This window comes from Narcine bancroftii, chromosome 5 (genome assembly GCF_036971445.1).
Source record: "Narcine bancroftii isolate sNarBan1 chromosome 5, sNarBan1.hap1, whole genome shotgun sequence".
In the NCBI taxonomy this organism is placed as follows: domain Eukaryota; kingdom Metazoa; phylum Chordata; class Chondrichthyes; order Torpediniformes; family Narcinidae; genus Narcine; species Narcine bancroftii.
Genome location: NC_091473.1, coordinates 102612837 through 102628314, shown reverse-complemented (window position 1 = coordinate 102628314; position 15478 = coordinate 102612837). Strand labels below are relative to the sequence as shown.

At 39.5% G+C, this 15478-nt stretch overlaps 1 protein-coding gene across 10 annotated transcripts in view; it reads right to left on the bottom strand.

Moving 5' to 3' along the window:
- Positions 1 to 15478, bottom strand: part of patj (PATJ crumbs cell polarity complex component) — a 307050-nt gene that overhangs the window by 135960 nt on the left and 155612 nt on the right. For 8 of the 10 annotated variants that reach the window (XM_069938547.1, XM_069938545.1, XM_069938548.1 and 5 more), the window contains 3 exons: positions 13292 to 13378; positions 12729 to 12785; positions 7384 to 7534 (listed from right to left, as the gene is read on the bottom strand). In XM_069938547.1, the coding sequence (XP_069794648.1) occupies positions 7384 to 7534; positions 12729 to 12785; positions 13292 to 13378 (295 nt within the window). The remainder of the gene's footprint in view (positions 1 to 7383; positions 7535 to 12728; positions 12786 to 13291; positions 13379 to 15478) is intronic. The other 2 variants (XM_069938551.1, XM_069938552.1) reach the window with 1 other exon arrangement.

Sequence of the window (15478 nt, the reverse complement as noted above, 5' to 3'; positions counted from 1 at the left end):
GGGTATAATTCATATCAACATAGTTGACTCTTAACTACTTAAACCACTACAGCAAAGAATAAAAGCACAGAGACCAAGGTACTGAGTTGGACATGGAACCCAGACAGTGATTAAAGCTGAAGTATTTCCTATCATTTTCACTTTGAAAGTCAATTTAATGAACCTTGCTCCCATCAGAGGACAACTAACCAATTTGATTCATAACATTTGACATGTTATAACAGTCATGTAAAGGAGGAAATACCCAACCCCAACCAACCAATTTTCCCCTGCAACCGCTGCAACCGTGTCTGCCTGTCCCGCATCGGACTTGTCAGCCACAAATGAGTCTGCAGCTGACATGGACATTTACCCCCTCCATAAATCTTTGTCCGCGAAGCCAAGCCAAAGAAAAGAAGAAAACTACAGTAACGGCATCTCATGTAGAAATTTGCTAGGTATGTTCTGGCCACAAAAAGAGCAGAAATCAATTCATGCCAAAAGCAACACTTCAATGACCCTTGCAATCACCATTTCAAGCTTGACAAAAATATGGGCAAAAAGTACTTCCCTCGCCAGAGTAATCCATAACTTCCAAGGTTTATCTGCAACCTTGAATTTTAATTGAAAGCTTTTATGATTCAGCTATAAAACAAGAGCATGTTCAGTTTTTTGAAGTTAGGAATACCATCAAGACTTCGACTGGCAAGATTTCACTCAAGAAACTTCAACAAGATGTAGAATATGTAAATGAGGCTGGGGCATTATCAGCAGGCAATCAATGTGTTCTTCTTTACTGAACACACACACACAAACACAGTGGTTAAACAGAGGGCATGTAAATTTCTAATGAATTCTCCCAATGCTTAAAGAAATAGGTGTAGTAACAAGATGGATACATGGAAATAAGATTACTGGTCAAATGATTAGACTAAGTTACTCATTTTCATGTGTTAATTCATTTCAAATGCAAACTCAATTAGATAATCAAAAATATATTAGAGTAAGAATGAATTTCAACAGATCTTTTCACAAGGATGTGGCAATATCATGGTAAATTACCCAAGCTAATTAAAATTTGCTCCAATTTATTGCACCATGAAATAAAACTCCTGCTTGTGCATATGAATACATATTACCAAAACTTTACCACAGCCTTTAACCAAGTCCACTACCAAAATTTTGCTGTGTAATTCTATAATTTTAAGAAAGATTAACACACTGAAGTTTCTAATTAACTCAGGGGCAACACATGCATTTGATATATTAAAAATAAGATCTCTGATACACAGAAAACACTTGCACAAACAGAATCATAATCCAAATACTGAATATGTAGTAATCACACAAATTAATTAATTATTTTCAGGCTATATGTCCACACATGGTTTACTTTACTGAAATCAAAGTGGAGTTTATCACATTAATAGGCAGTGAAAATTTGTTGCTCCATCAGAATTTATACTTAACATTTATCTTTGAACCATCTGCTCTTAAATGCTATCAATATATTGTTACTTATTCTAGCGGAAAATTAAATGAATTGTATCCATTTATAACAGGGAATCATGAAATTTTGTTGTGTGAATGTCAATGAAATTACTTAAATATCTGCATCAATTGGGAATCTGGCATTAAAGTTCAGGAGCCACCAGTACAGCTACCACTGTAGCCGAGACTTTTAACTGAATAAAGCCTGTTGCATAGTCAAAAAAAAAGTATAAACTTTAAAATAACAGAGTCTTTATTCCCTTTAGAAAAAGAAAGGCAGAGACATTCTGGTATAAGTGGTGTCACGATAAAAATAAATTAAAAGTATAAGAGAGTAATTTCAAACTGTCACACATCCCCCACCTTCTCCATCAACAAAATTATTAATTTATTCAAGATCTTTTTCATTACTTATATTATGAGCTCCCATTTTAGTAACATGGGATTATCACTGTAAGGTATAGTACAGACAGGAGGGACTGAATGGTCACAGTTAACATTTCACACAAGCACAACACAAGTCACAGCCCAGTAATAATTTGATACACTGGAAGAACTGAAGGAAGGCTTGAAAGAGTCTGTTCCAGAATTTGATACATTTGCAAAGACACTGTGATTTTGCAAGGGAGAACCATTCTGATTGCTGAAGAGCAAGCAGCCTTTTGAAAGCAGCTCTTGTGCCCAACCATTTTTGTGGAAAAGCATGCTCTGTGAATGACTAGGCCTTTTTGGTGGATTGAACTGTGCCAGGAGGGTCTTTTTGGGAAGCAAGATGCTTCATTTTGATTGTAATTAACAGTGGAGGTCACTTCGAGAGACCGCTTCATTTTAAGTGTGACTAGCAGTGAAGGTACTTGGAGAGACCAATGTCAGGGTCTTGGAAGCTTCATGTAGGCCACTCAGTTTGAGCCTTGCCTACAAAAGGACCTGGAGTGTTGTGACCACAACTCGTGTGTTAATGGATATTTCTTCAAAGGCAACGCAAGAAGAAATCGTGAGTCCGTAGCAGCCACAACTCCAGTTCAATATTAATTCTGGGCATCAAACTTCAAAGGCCTACACTTCAACACTGAATTTAAAAGACTGAACTTTGAAGTAACTTTCTAGATTTTGGCCTGGACTCTAATGGTTTGGGTATATCACACATATACACTAGACACCTGCATATAGCTGGGGATAGATTAGTGTTAAGGGTAGGTTAAGAGTTAAATCTATAGATTAAGAGTAAGAAATAAAAATAGTGGTTATAAAAATTAAACACTGTCTGTTTCATTATCTATTGCTGCTCATTACAGGTGATTTGTAACACTTATTGTATAGTATTTATTTAATATTTAAAATGTACTGCATTCTCAATAGTCAATTTTGATCAGTTTAACATTATATAAGGTGATTATTTTATTCAAGTAATCACCTTTCCAGTATGTTAAACATAAATATCATATTCTGGAAACCCATCTTGCACCATATCTGCTTCGTTAATTGTCAGACAATTACATCCCTGACATAAAACGGGCAGTTGCTGCTGAGCTCTGAAAGTCTGTCCCTCCGTTTTCTAATCATTCATGAGAAATCTCATGAGATTTTTTTTTCCTTAAGGCCAAGCCGTCCTGTCTTAACTCATCGCAAACAATTAATTATTCAAATTTAATACCAAGTGGTATGGCATGGCAGCACATTTAATTGTGTTCCAAGTAAATGAAACAAGTAGAAAATAGTGGAGAGAACAGCATCAAAACACTGCATTGGTCATCTACATTGAATCCAGTCACAAACAATGTTTCTAAGGCCTTACCCTGTTCTAACAATGTTAAACTAACAGCTCTTTTCAGTTCCCTGGAATGATACATATTCTGAAACAAACAATGATGTCATAATTATGCTGCATTTTATACCATGTTCACAGACAGTACTCCTGCTCAATTAATGTCAAGAACCTGTATCAATGATATTTTATCTTCCGACTGGATATCAGAACAAGAGTTAATTTTGATAAATATTATATTTAAAACTCAAGTAACAAAATTCTGACAAGTTAATTGAGGAAAATCTAATCTTCCTTTAATGTTTGATGAGTCTTTAACAAGATTAGTGACTTTAATTTCTAGGACAGTGAGGGATGACCTTAAACATTTATGATGGCATTAACTAATAAATATGTATTTGAAAAAAAAAGATTTGTTTTATATTTTAACTCATTGCATTAACTTTGGCAGTTTTCCATTGCAAAATCACGGTTTTAAACAAATTCCGAATAATTATTTATATATAAGATAATGCATCTTCTATGCGTTGTCAGGATATATACAGCTGTAATGGAAGATTCTAACCTGTTTTTTTTAAACTTGGCTGAGAACCTGCTTGTGTTTTAGAATCAGCAGACATCAGCTAAATTCCACCAAGGGGCCAGAGATGCTGTTATCTGAAGAAAGGACATCTGTGTACCGAGAACATTTAATCTTCCTGCTTGTTTTGGTCACAGACTGTCAGAGGCCTAGCCTTGATGCAAAATAAACCATTGTATTCAAAGTGATAAGCTGAAAATTATGTTATTCGTTAATAGCCTAGCATGCTAGCTTGCTTGCTTATCTTTCTTGCTGTGCTGGGAATAGGTGCTTGGGAAAGCAGTTTTTGGGTAATATAAGTCATGGTCCCGCTGCTGAAGTTTGAGGCTCTCTGAGAGGTGGCAACATCTCTCAGCAAGAAGAAGAAGAACTTCTGGAGTCCAGCCAACGTCCCGGTCAGGGGAGGTGGAGAAGCTGCTACCGGCGCCCTGACAACCTACTACAAGTGTGCAGTCGTTGCCTCGCTTCGGCAGTTGGGACCAGTCCAAGCGTTGATAAGTATAGTTGGGAAGGGCTTGCATATTGTAGTGTGAAATCAGCTTTTGAATTTGTAATAAACATTTGTATAATCTGAACTGCTCTCGGTGTGTGTGTCTATTTTCTTTCGGTAGTTCAAACACTGTGACCAATCTAAAACGAACAAAATGAGAGGTATAAGTTTACCCAAGACAACAGCAAATTCAACAAATTTTTGAATTGTATTGCAGTGATTTTGAATAAATATTGTGACTGCAGCAAATATTTATAGCAGCTCAATACACTGTGCAATAAAAGACGTTCACAAATGGAAAAGAACAGATATCTAAACCAGTGTAGAACAGGTTTATGGAGATAGGGATGGGGCAAGGCCATGAAAGGATTGGGAAAAAATGATTTTTAAAAGCAAAGCATTACTTCTTTGGGCAAGGTTGATCAGCATGCACAGAGAAGATTCGTGATCTGGGCTTGTATAAATGCTGACATCAGAGTTTGGATGATTCAATCTCTTAGATGATTGACTGTAGTGGAACGGCAAGCCTGAAGGTAATAAAAGCACAAATGGATGGATAGTTAAGCCATAGATGAGCTTGATTAGGATCTTAATCTGGAGAAGTGGATGTGAAAATATGCAGTCTAAGTGGGTGCCTCGATTTGCAGTGCTCAGGTCATGTAAGGGCTTTTTGCAATGTTGCAAACTGTCTGGTTCAATTTCTGGTTCTTTAGGAGAGAGATGGAGTTGGTGAGTAGTGAAGGAAAAGTGTAAATGCTTGAAATCTGCAATAAAAACAGAAAATACTTGAAAGGTTCAGAAATCAGAAACCCTATGTAGAAATAAACTCAGAACTTATGAAATATTATAGACTTGAAACATTAACTGGTTCTTTCTCTGCAGATTTGACGAGTTTTCCCAACAGTTTCTATTTTCGGTGGAGTGAAAGGTTGTGACAAGAATCAATGGTCTTCTTCTTATTTAAGTAAATACACACAATGCTGGAGAAACTCAGCAGATCAAGCAGTGTCCTTTATGTAGCAAAGGTTAAAAAAAAACTGATGTTTCAGGTCTGAGCCCTTCATCAAGGTATTGGGTGTTTTTCTTCAACCACCTTGTCTACAGATATTTGTATTTTACTTCTTCATATTAAGATGGGACTAGCTTTTTTAAAAACTATTATCTGGTACTGCATTGACAATGTGATCGTGACATCAAGAAAGGTGGTTGTGAAACAGGTAAGACATAAATGACAGACATTTAACCTATCCAATATCAGAGGTTTCAAAAATCTTCTCCAGACATTCAATGATCAAAGCTTTCAATTATGCATGAAAACAGGCAGTATGGTTTTGAGTTAAACAGCAGGAGCACATGGATAAATTGCTGAGGATAAATTCTTGAGGAAGTTCAGAGTTTAATGTGCAGAATAAAGGCCTGTTTTTTTAAAACTCCAAATGAAAGTAAAAGAATGGAAACAGGTGAAGCAGAAATGACAGGCACTTAACATACCCAAGTAAAAACAGTGCTGGAGAAACTCAGAAGGTCAACATTGTACTTTATATAGCAAAGATATATGATCAACATTTAGGGCTTGAGCCCTTTATCAAGGAATGGAAAATTGTTGACAGGTGCCCAAACAAAATAGTAGGGGGATGTGTCGGGGAGGAGCAGGGACCCAAAGGCAGGAGGTAATTGGTGAATAAGGGAAGGAGGGCACAGAAGCAAGCAGAGGGGAGGAGGAATGGCTCTGTGAATAGAGAGGGAAGGGAGTGGAGACAAGGGAAAAGGGAAAGGCTGGAGAATGGAGAGTAGGTCAGCAGAAACTGGAGAAGTCGATGTTAATGTCATCTGTTGGAGAGTGCCCAGATGAAAAATCAAGTGCTGCTCCTCCAATTTACGGGAGGTTTTGGTGGGATAGTACATGAGGCAATGGGAGTGGGTGGCAGAATTTAAATGGTTGGCTGGCCATTAGGAGATCCCTGTCACTGATGTGGACAGAGCGAAGGTGATCAGCGAAGCGATTGCCCAGTCTATGTCCAGTCTCTCCAATGTAGAGAAAGCCACAAAGAGAGCACCAGATGCAGTAGATCACTCCTATGGTTGGAGAGGACTCAGAAGGAAAATCAAGTGTTGTTGTTATTACCTCCTGCTTTTGGGTCCATACTCCTCCCCTAACCCTCCCCCTACCATTTTGTACGGACACCTGCCAACAATTTTCCTTACCTTGATGAAGGGCTCATGTCTGAAAGGTTAGTTATGTATATTTTGCTACATAAAGTACAGTTTGACCTGCTGAGTTTCTCCAGTATTGTGTTTTTACTTCAACCACATGGTCTGCTGACTTTCGTGTTTTACACTTGACAGACCTTATATGAGAGGTTTAAAAAACCTTCTCCATGACATTCAATGGTATTACAATAATCAAGTAGCCAACCAACAATATCCTGAGGGTCATCAAGTACTATACCTATAAGCTGAGATGCTCTAGCAATTGACCTAATTCTTAAATCCCCTTGCATTTTTGTCATCCATAAACTACAAGTTCGAGGAGTAACAACATGCTCTCAATTACTCTTGAGTTTGGAGGTTCCAACAATTCTCAAGACTCACAAAGTCATCTAAGACAAAGCAGTACTTTCCATATAGTGTGCACCACTGTGAAGTCAAGATTCAGTAACCCACCAATGTTTCAAATACATGTTTCTAATCCAGAACCTTTCTTCCCTTGAGTTTCAAACATAGCAGGAAGATGGGTAAAAAATTATCTGGTACTGCATTGACAATGTGATCGTGACATCAAGAAAGGTGGGTGTGAAACAGGTAAGACATAAATGACAGACATTTAACCTATCCAATATCAGAGGTTTCAAAAATCTTCTCCAGATATTCAATGATCAAAGCTTTCAATTACTTACCTGGAAATATTTCACTATTACATGTTTACTTGGGCAAATCCTACCCATCAATATTGCTGGCACATCTTACTTATGCAGACGACTGCATTTTAAGTATAATGGCTTTATCTGCAATGCCCAGATCTCATGAATGACATAGAAAATGGAAGATACTGTTTTAACTATATCTTCTTGAACTTACGGTCACTGTCAACTTCGTCCTTTGGAATCTTGCCAAAATCCAGTAATTCCTCCTCCTCATCTAGTGCTGACAAGTTCACACTTGTAGATTCTTTGTAAGGTGGAGGCAGTCGCATGGGTGGTGGTGGACCACCTCTATTAGGGCGCGGAGTCTGAAAGAGGAACATCAATATTAAGATATTAAAAGGCTCAATTACTTAAAACAGTATTGCATATGTGGAGCAATTGTTGCCACCATGCTCATAATTTAAAAAAACAATACTTTACAGAACTAAGAGAATAAAGCAGAATACAGATTAAAGAAAAACCTTTGTATTCTGCACAATTGACTGAAGCCAGTCAAGCATATTCAGGACATTAAGTTAGGCATTGAGTAATCCCAGAAAGAGGTTCAATGTTGGAAACTTGCAGTCAGACGTAGTGAGAGGAAACTTCCCGGCAAACCTCCAAGCAAAGCTCGAGGATGCAAACTGCCTCATGGACACATCTCCTGAAACCCTCTGGGATCAGCTGAAAACGGCCATACTGCAATCCACTGAAGAGGTACTGGGCTTCTCTTCTAGGAAAAACAAGGACTGGTCTGACGAAAACAACCAGGAAATCCAGGAGCTGCAGGCAAAGAAGCGATCTGCCCACCAGCCTCACCTTGCAAAGGCTTCCTGGCCAGAGAAAAAACAAGCCTTCCGTTTCGCATACAGCCAGCCTCAGCGCAAACACCGGGAGATTCAAAATGAGTGGTGGACTAGCCTCGCCAAACGAACCCAGCTTAGCGCCGACATTGGCGACTTCAGGGGTTTTTATGAGACACTAAAGGCTGTGTACGGCCCCTCACCCCAAGTCCAAAGCCCTCTGCGCAGCTCAGATGGCGAAGTCCTCCTCAGCGACAAGATCTCCATCCTCAATCGATGGTCAGAACACTTCCAATCTCTTTTCAGTGCCAACCGCTCAGTCCAAGAATCCGCCCTGCTCCAGCTCCCTCAACAACTCTTGAGGCTAGAGCTGGATGATGTCCTTACCCGGGAAGAGACATATAAGGCAACTGAACAACTGAAAAGTGGCAAAGCAGCAGGTATGGATGGAATCCCCACAGAGGTCTGGAAGGCTGGCGGCAAAGCTCTGCATACCAAATTGCATGAGTTTTTCATGCTCTGCTGGGACCAAGGAAAGCTGCTTCAGGACCTTTGTGATGCCATCATCATCACCCTGTACAAAAACAAAGGCGAGAAATCAGACTGCTCAAACTACAGGTGAATCACACTGCTCTCCATTGCAGGCAAAATCTTCGCTAGGATTCTCCTTAATAGACTAATACCTAGTGTTGCCGAAAATGTCCTCCCAGAATCACAGTGTGGCTCTCGCGCAAACATAGGAACTACTGACATGGTCTTTGCCCTCAGACAGCTCCAAGAAAAGTGCAGAGAACAAAACAAAGGACTCTACATCACTTTTGTTGACCTCACCAAAGCCTTTGACACCACGAGCAGGAAAGGGCTTTGGCAAATACATGAGCGCCTCGGATGCCCCCCCAAGTTCCTCAACATGGTTATCCAACTGCACGAAAACCAACAAGGTCGGGTCAGATACAGCAATGAGCTCTCCGAACCTTTCTTCAATGACAACGGCGTGAAGCAAGGCTGCGTCCTCGCACCAACCTTCTTTACTATCTTCTTCAGCATGATGCTAAAACAAGCCATGAAAGACCTCAACAATCAAGACGGTGTTTACATCCGATACCGCACGGATGGCAGTCTCTTCAATCTGAGGCGCCTGCAAGCTCACACCGAGACACAAGAGCAACTCGTCCGTGAACTACTCTTTGCAGACGATGCAGCTTTAGTTGCCCATTCAGAGCCAGCTCTCCAGCGCATGACGTCCTGTTTTGCGGAAACTGCCAAAATGTTTGGCCTGGAAGTCAGCCTAAAGAAAACTGAGGTCCTCCATCAGCCAGCTCCCCACCATGACCACCAGCACCCCCACATCTCCATCGGACACACAGAACTCAAAACGGTCAACCAGTTTACCTACCTCGGCTGCTCCATTTCATTTGATTCAAGGATCGACAAAGAGATAGACAATGGACTCGCCAAGGCAAATAGTGCCTTTGGAAGACTACACAAAAGAGTCTGGAACAACCAGCTGAAGAAACACCTGAAGAAACACACAAAGATCAGCGTGTACAGAGCCGTTGTCATACCCACGGTCCTGTTCGGCTCTGAATCTGGGTCCTCTACCGGCATCACCTACGGCTCCTAGAACGTTTCCATCAGCGCTGTCTCCGCTCCATCCTCAACATTCATTGGAATGACTTCATCACCAACATCGAATTACTCGAGCTGGCAGAGTCCACAAGCATCGAATCCATGCTGCTGAAGACCCAACTGCGCTGGGTGGGTCACGTCTCCAGAATGGAGGACCATCGCCTTCCCAAGATCGTGTTCTATGGTGAGCTCTCCACTGGCTACCGAGACAGAGGTGCACCAAAGAAGAGGTACAATGACTGCTTAAAGAAATCTCTTGGTGCCTGCCACATTGACCACCGCCAGTGGGCTGATATCGCCTCAAACCGTGCATCTTGGCGCCTCACAGTTCGGCGGGCAGCAACCTCCTTTGAAGAAGACCGCAGAGCCCACCTCACTGACAAAAGGCAAAGGAGGAAAAACCCAACACCCAACCCCAACCAATAAATTTTCCCTTGCAACCGGTGCAACCATGCCTGCCTGTCCCACATCGGACTTGTCAGTCACCAACGAGCCTGCAGCAGACGTGGACATACCCCTCCATAAATCTTCGTCCGCGAAGCCAAGCCAAAGAAAGAGTAACTTGATGTACATTTCGAATGCAAATATAATCAATGCAGCAGAATTCTCAGCTGCAACTCGTCAATCACAAGATCTTTCTCTGATTTCTTCAGCAGCTGAAAGTGTATAAATGAAGTATCTACCCAGCAATAAAATGTTTGCATTGTCTTGACTTGAAATAGTGGTATCATTTCTATCTGAGGTGCATTGGTGTGCTGGTGCAGTTAGTGTGATGCTATTACAGCGCCAGCAACCTGGGCTTGAGTCCAGTGCTGAATGTAAGGAATTTGTACGTTTTCCCCGTGACCTGTGTGGGGTTTCCCTGGGTGCTCCAGTTTTCTTCCATCCTTCAAAATATATGGGCTTGAGGTTAATTGGAAGAAATTGGATGACACAGGTCTCAATGGTCATAATTGATTTCTACTGTGTAGTAAATACAATTTAAATTGTTTTAAAAATCAGTGTGCCTTAGTTTCCTAAGGAGATGGTGACAATATTCGAATGAGAAGTTGACCCTTCCTTTCCCCTCAAATCTAAAAGCAACTGTAGAATTAATTAGAGAAAATAGAGTTTATAAAAGCTTATCTGGCAGTGGGACCGTGTTGCATGTAGAACCTTGCTGTATGTAATTTGTTTTTTTACATTTCCTTATAAGCAATGCAGTGACTAAAGTTCAAAAGTACTTCCTGACCTTTGGTGCTGCCTGTGTTTGTTTGATCCAGATTTCCACTGGGTACTCTGATTTTCTCCCATATCCTAAAGGTGTATGAGTTTTGGTAGGACAATTGTCCACTGTAAATGAACCTAAATTGTGGATGAGCAGTAGAATCTGCAGGAATTAATGAGAAAGTGGGAAGAATAACAAATGGGATTGTTAAAAATGGGTGGTTACTGGTTGGAATGGAATTGATGGCTGAAGGGTCTATTTCCATGATGTATTTCTCTGGGCTATATAATTGTTGCTGCTTTGGCATAATTAAGAAGTGAAGGAAAGGTGCTCCATTTTCCAATTGTAATTAAATCTTTATTGAGAAGCAAATTTGTTTTATTCTGATACAGCCAGAGATTTATGGATGCTATTATATTCAAGACTGATATCTATAAATATTTGAACACTAAGAGAATCAAGTAATGATAGGGTGAAAAAGTAATGTCGATAACTAATGATTGACACATTCACTGGCAGCACAAATAAAAATATAAAATGCTGGAAATTTTCAGAAGGTGAGACATTTTTGGAGAGTGAAAAAGAGCTAATGTTTTAGATTAATGACTTTACATCAGAAATGAAAGGCAAGAAATACATATCTGTGGTATGCAACTTGGGAAGGGGGGGAGAGAATTCGCAGGTGTTAGTGTTCCTATCTGCCTGTTCCATTGCCCTTCTTGCTGGTGGGTTAGGAAAGCTGCTGAAGATGTTGAGGTGAGTAACTGCAGTGCACTTTTTACCCTGATGGCAGAGGGTAAAATGTTTAGGTTTATGAATAGTGCACCAATCAAATGGGCTCTTTTGTTCCAGATGTTACACACCACTTGAGAGTTGTCTGAGCAGCACTTATCCAAGCAAGTATTCCACTAGGCTTTTTATTTCTGGCTTGTAAATGGTGGAAAATAGGTGAGTCACTCGCACTGTTATCCTGCTTTTGACTTATTGTTGTAGCAATGATTTTTATGGACTATTCATTGTGAGGGATCAATTTATTTGAAATTGTCTTCTTTAACCAGGCTCGCATCTATCTAGGCAGCCAATGGTCAAAGTCATTGCTGAACTGTGCTTTTGGGGATCTAGTCTTATCACCGGATCTCACGAGAGACTGCTTATTTCAAGTCACAAGTTAAAAATAAATCTGACGTGGCTTTAAACTGGGATTTGATGAAGTGTTGTGGATTCATCAGCAAATGCACCGTTGTTTCTACACCAACGTCTGTCCTCAGACTCAGTCCATTCCTTACTTGATCATCATCATCAAGCCGAGGACCAACTCTGATTCCATGAAGAGTTTAGCATATACCAAGAAGCAGCACAAGGCATATTTCAAAAAAAAGATGTTTAAATAAAAAGTAAGCCTCCACTATAGTATCAATAATTTATTATCATTACTGTTAGTGCAGAATAAATGTAAGGATATGCAATAAATACCTTATGACTTGAACTATGCATTAAATTTGAACCTTTGAATTCTATTGACTTTTCTTGAAGAGCAATTGAAAAGGAAAACATTGCAGATCCTGGAAGAGCATGTTAGAAATAGATAATTTTGCAAAGAGTTTGTGGAAAGAAATTTGATGACCTTTCACCAATTCTGAAATATTGACTGTTTCTCTCTCTGCATTTGTTACCTTTCCTGCTCAGCATTTTCAGCATTCCATCATTTTATTCCTGACCTTTCTTTAGGAATACATGATAACCATGAAAGAAATTACAATAAAATTACAAATGAGGTGATTAATAATGTTCGTATTTCAACATACTGCATTTAACCAAAGTGCACATTAGCAATTGAAATACAATTAACATTTCAATATCTTCTTCAAGAGATTTACTTACTATTTTCTTTTCTTTTTCTTGTCTTTGTTTAGGTTTGCTTTGATATATGGAATATGGCTGTTAAACAGAAATTTGAGATAAATTCCATTTAAATGTGAATTTGCATTTTACTGTAGGGAAAACTGTATATAACTTTGTATTACGCAGCTTGTGTTCAACTGCAGCAACGTAAACATAAATAATGCATTTTGCTTCTTTCTGATGCAACTGTTCTACTGGTATATCAAAAATGAGAACAAGTATCAATAAAACACACAGAATGGTAAATATAACTAATTCAAAAGTAGAAGAAAATACAAACATTTTTCAGCAACATTCTTTAGATACACAGCACTGATAGTACGCAAAAATTTTCCTAATTAAAACACCATGTAAAACTATGACTTGTTATTATGGCCTGTATAGTAAGGCTTTGCTGTTCATTACAAAATTATATTCTTGTCAGTGTCATGCAATTGAAGATTGATTCCCTTCCAGAGACAGCTTAATTTCCAACACATTTTGCATTGATCTTTATACTTGCTGGAATGTGTATTACTGCATAAGTTGATAACTCTCTTCACCATGTAACACTTCTCGTGGGCCATTACAGAGAAATACAGAACACATTGTCCACAGAATGTTGGTCCCTCCTTGGAGAACTGGATTTGCTATAATTACAAGAGCACAAAACAATTACAGTAAAACCCTGGTGTCCGGAATTCAAGAACCGGCAGCCTCAAGCAATCAGCAAAAAAAAAAGCTGAGGAAAATAAATTGAAGAAATTAAAATAAATAAGACTAAAATAATAAGTAAAAAATACCTATTTAAAATTGTAAAAGTAAATGTTCGCTGAAGATGGTGAAGATGAGAACAAATATTCAGCAAGCGGAGTGCCTTGGTCATGCTTTGCTCATAGCAGCTGTTTGAATAAAGTGGTGTGAAACAGCAATGTTGTTATCTAGGAAGAAGAGCTGGATGATTCTGCTTGCCATTGTGATTTGTTTTCTATTGTTATAAAGAAACTTGGGTTCTTTTGTATTACTTATTAACTCATGACCTTTGGGGGGGGGGTCACATCCATTTTATACATCTAACCCGAGGTGGAACATTCTGTCTCCAATGCCTTCTAGTGGTCAGGAGGATCACTAACTCCAAAACATCGCATCCCAATTCCTTAAGATGTTCAATCTAGCAACATTACATGGTAATACAGTATTCATTTGAATTAAAGTTAAACACACACATAAACACAAAATCAACAGCGCAAATTTTTAAGTGTGCAGTTCTTTTTCTTTTAGCGATTTAGCCTGTCAGATGAAAATGCGTGTGGATCTTCTCAACAGATGCATGTGTCGGCTCTGCTGGTCCACTACTGTCTCGCACTGGTGGTGTTTCCTCTGTTCTTGTGCAGGCTGGATCTTTTGTCTGTTCTTGCAAAATCACTTGCATTTTCAGCAGACTCTTTCGATTCCTCCTCAAGATTTGACCATCCTCTGTTCTGACTGTGTAGGATCCTGGATTTACTTCCTCCAGAAGAGTGGCCTTCTTGTCCCAGGTGTTGAAGACTCTGAGCCTCACTATGTCATTGGCCCTAAGCTTCTTGCTGACTTGTCATAATTTGCCCTTTGTGCACTTCTACTTGCTTTGTGTTCTTTGGAAAACATTGTTTTGCATAGTGATTCTGTCATTTGCACTTGTTAGAGGCTTTTCTACAGACTGAGCATTGTATAGGTGCTTGTTGAGTTCCACATCATTTACAATTTAATGTCTCTCCATCTTTTTGTTGTTTCCTATGTCTTGTTTTCTGTTTATGTGTGTGCTCAGAAACTGTGGCTAGGGCTGTGCCTTCACTTTCATCAGGCCTTGCACTCTCACTGAACTTTTTCACATGGTACAGAGCTAATTCACTGGTGTAACATATCTTCATAGCTCCAGCTAAGGTAAGCTCCGTCTCTCGCAGCAACCTTTCTCTCACACACTCTTGTCAATAATTCCGAATATAATTTGATCATGTCAACTTGCAGCGATCCAAAATTGCATGTTCTTGCTTTCAAATTTGTGAAAAAAAGTATCATAGCTCTCTCCCTGCAACTGTGTGCGTGAGCGCAACACATACCTCCTGAATATTTCATTTTTCTTTGGTGAGTGGTGTTGATCAAATATCTCAATGACCTTGTCAAACTTGCCATGGTCATTTGCCTCGGCAAAAACAAACATGTTGAAAACCACTAATGCTTGAGGTCCAGCCACAGTAAGTATCAGTGCAATCTTCCATGCAACCAGTTTGCTATCGAGTCCAATGGCTTGCAGATTCAGCATGAATCATTGTTTGAATAACTGCCACTCGTCGACGACATTCCCAGTCCAATTCACAGTGTCAAGCGGCTTCACACTTTTCATGCCTCCTGCTGATATCCACTCCTGGTACACTGTGAGGCTTCTTCTATAGTGATAAAAGAAACTTGGGTTCTTTTGTATTATTTATATTTTATTATCAACTCGCTACATTGTGAGACACATCCACTTTGTGCAACTAACCCGAGGTGGGACATTCTGTCTCCGATGCCCTTGAGTAGTCAGGAGGATCAGCAACAGGCTAATGTTTTCAAAGAATGTGACTGAAAAAAGTAAAATGCTTTAAGGTTTATTTATTTGTTCCAAGTGAAGTTTGTTCAGTGCAAACACAGTGTAGTATTTATGTAATTTGTATTTCAAATTGTTTATTCTTAATGAAGGTGTACTAGGCATTGTAAGAGTAAGCCTCAAG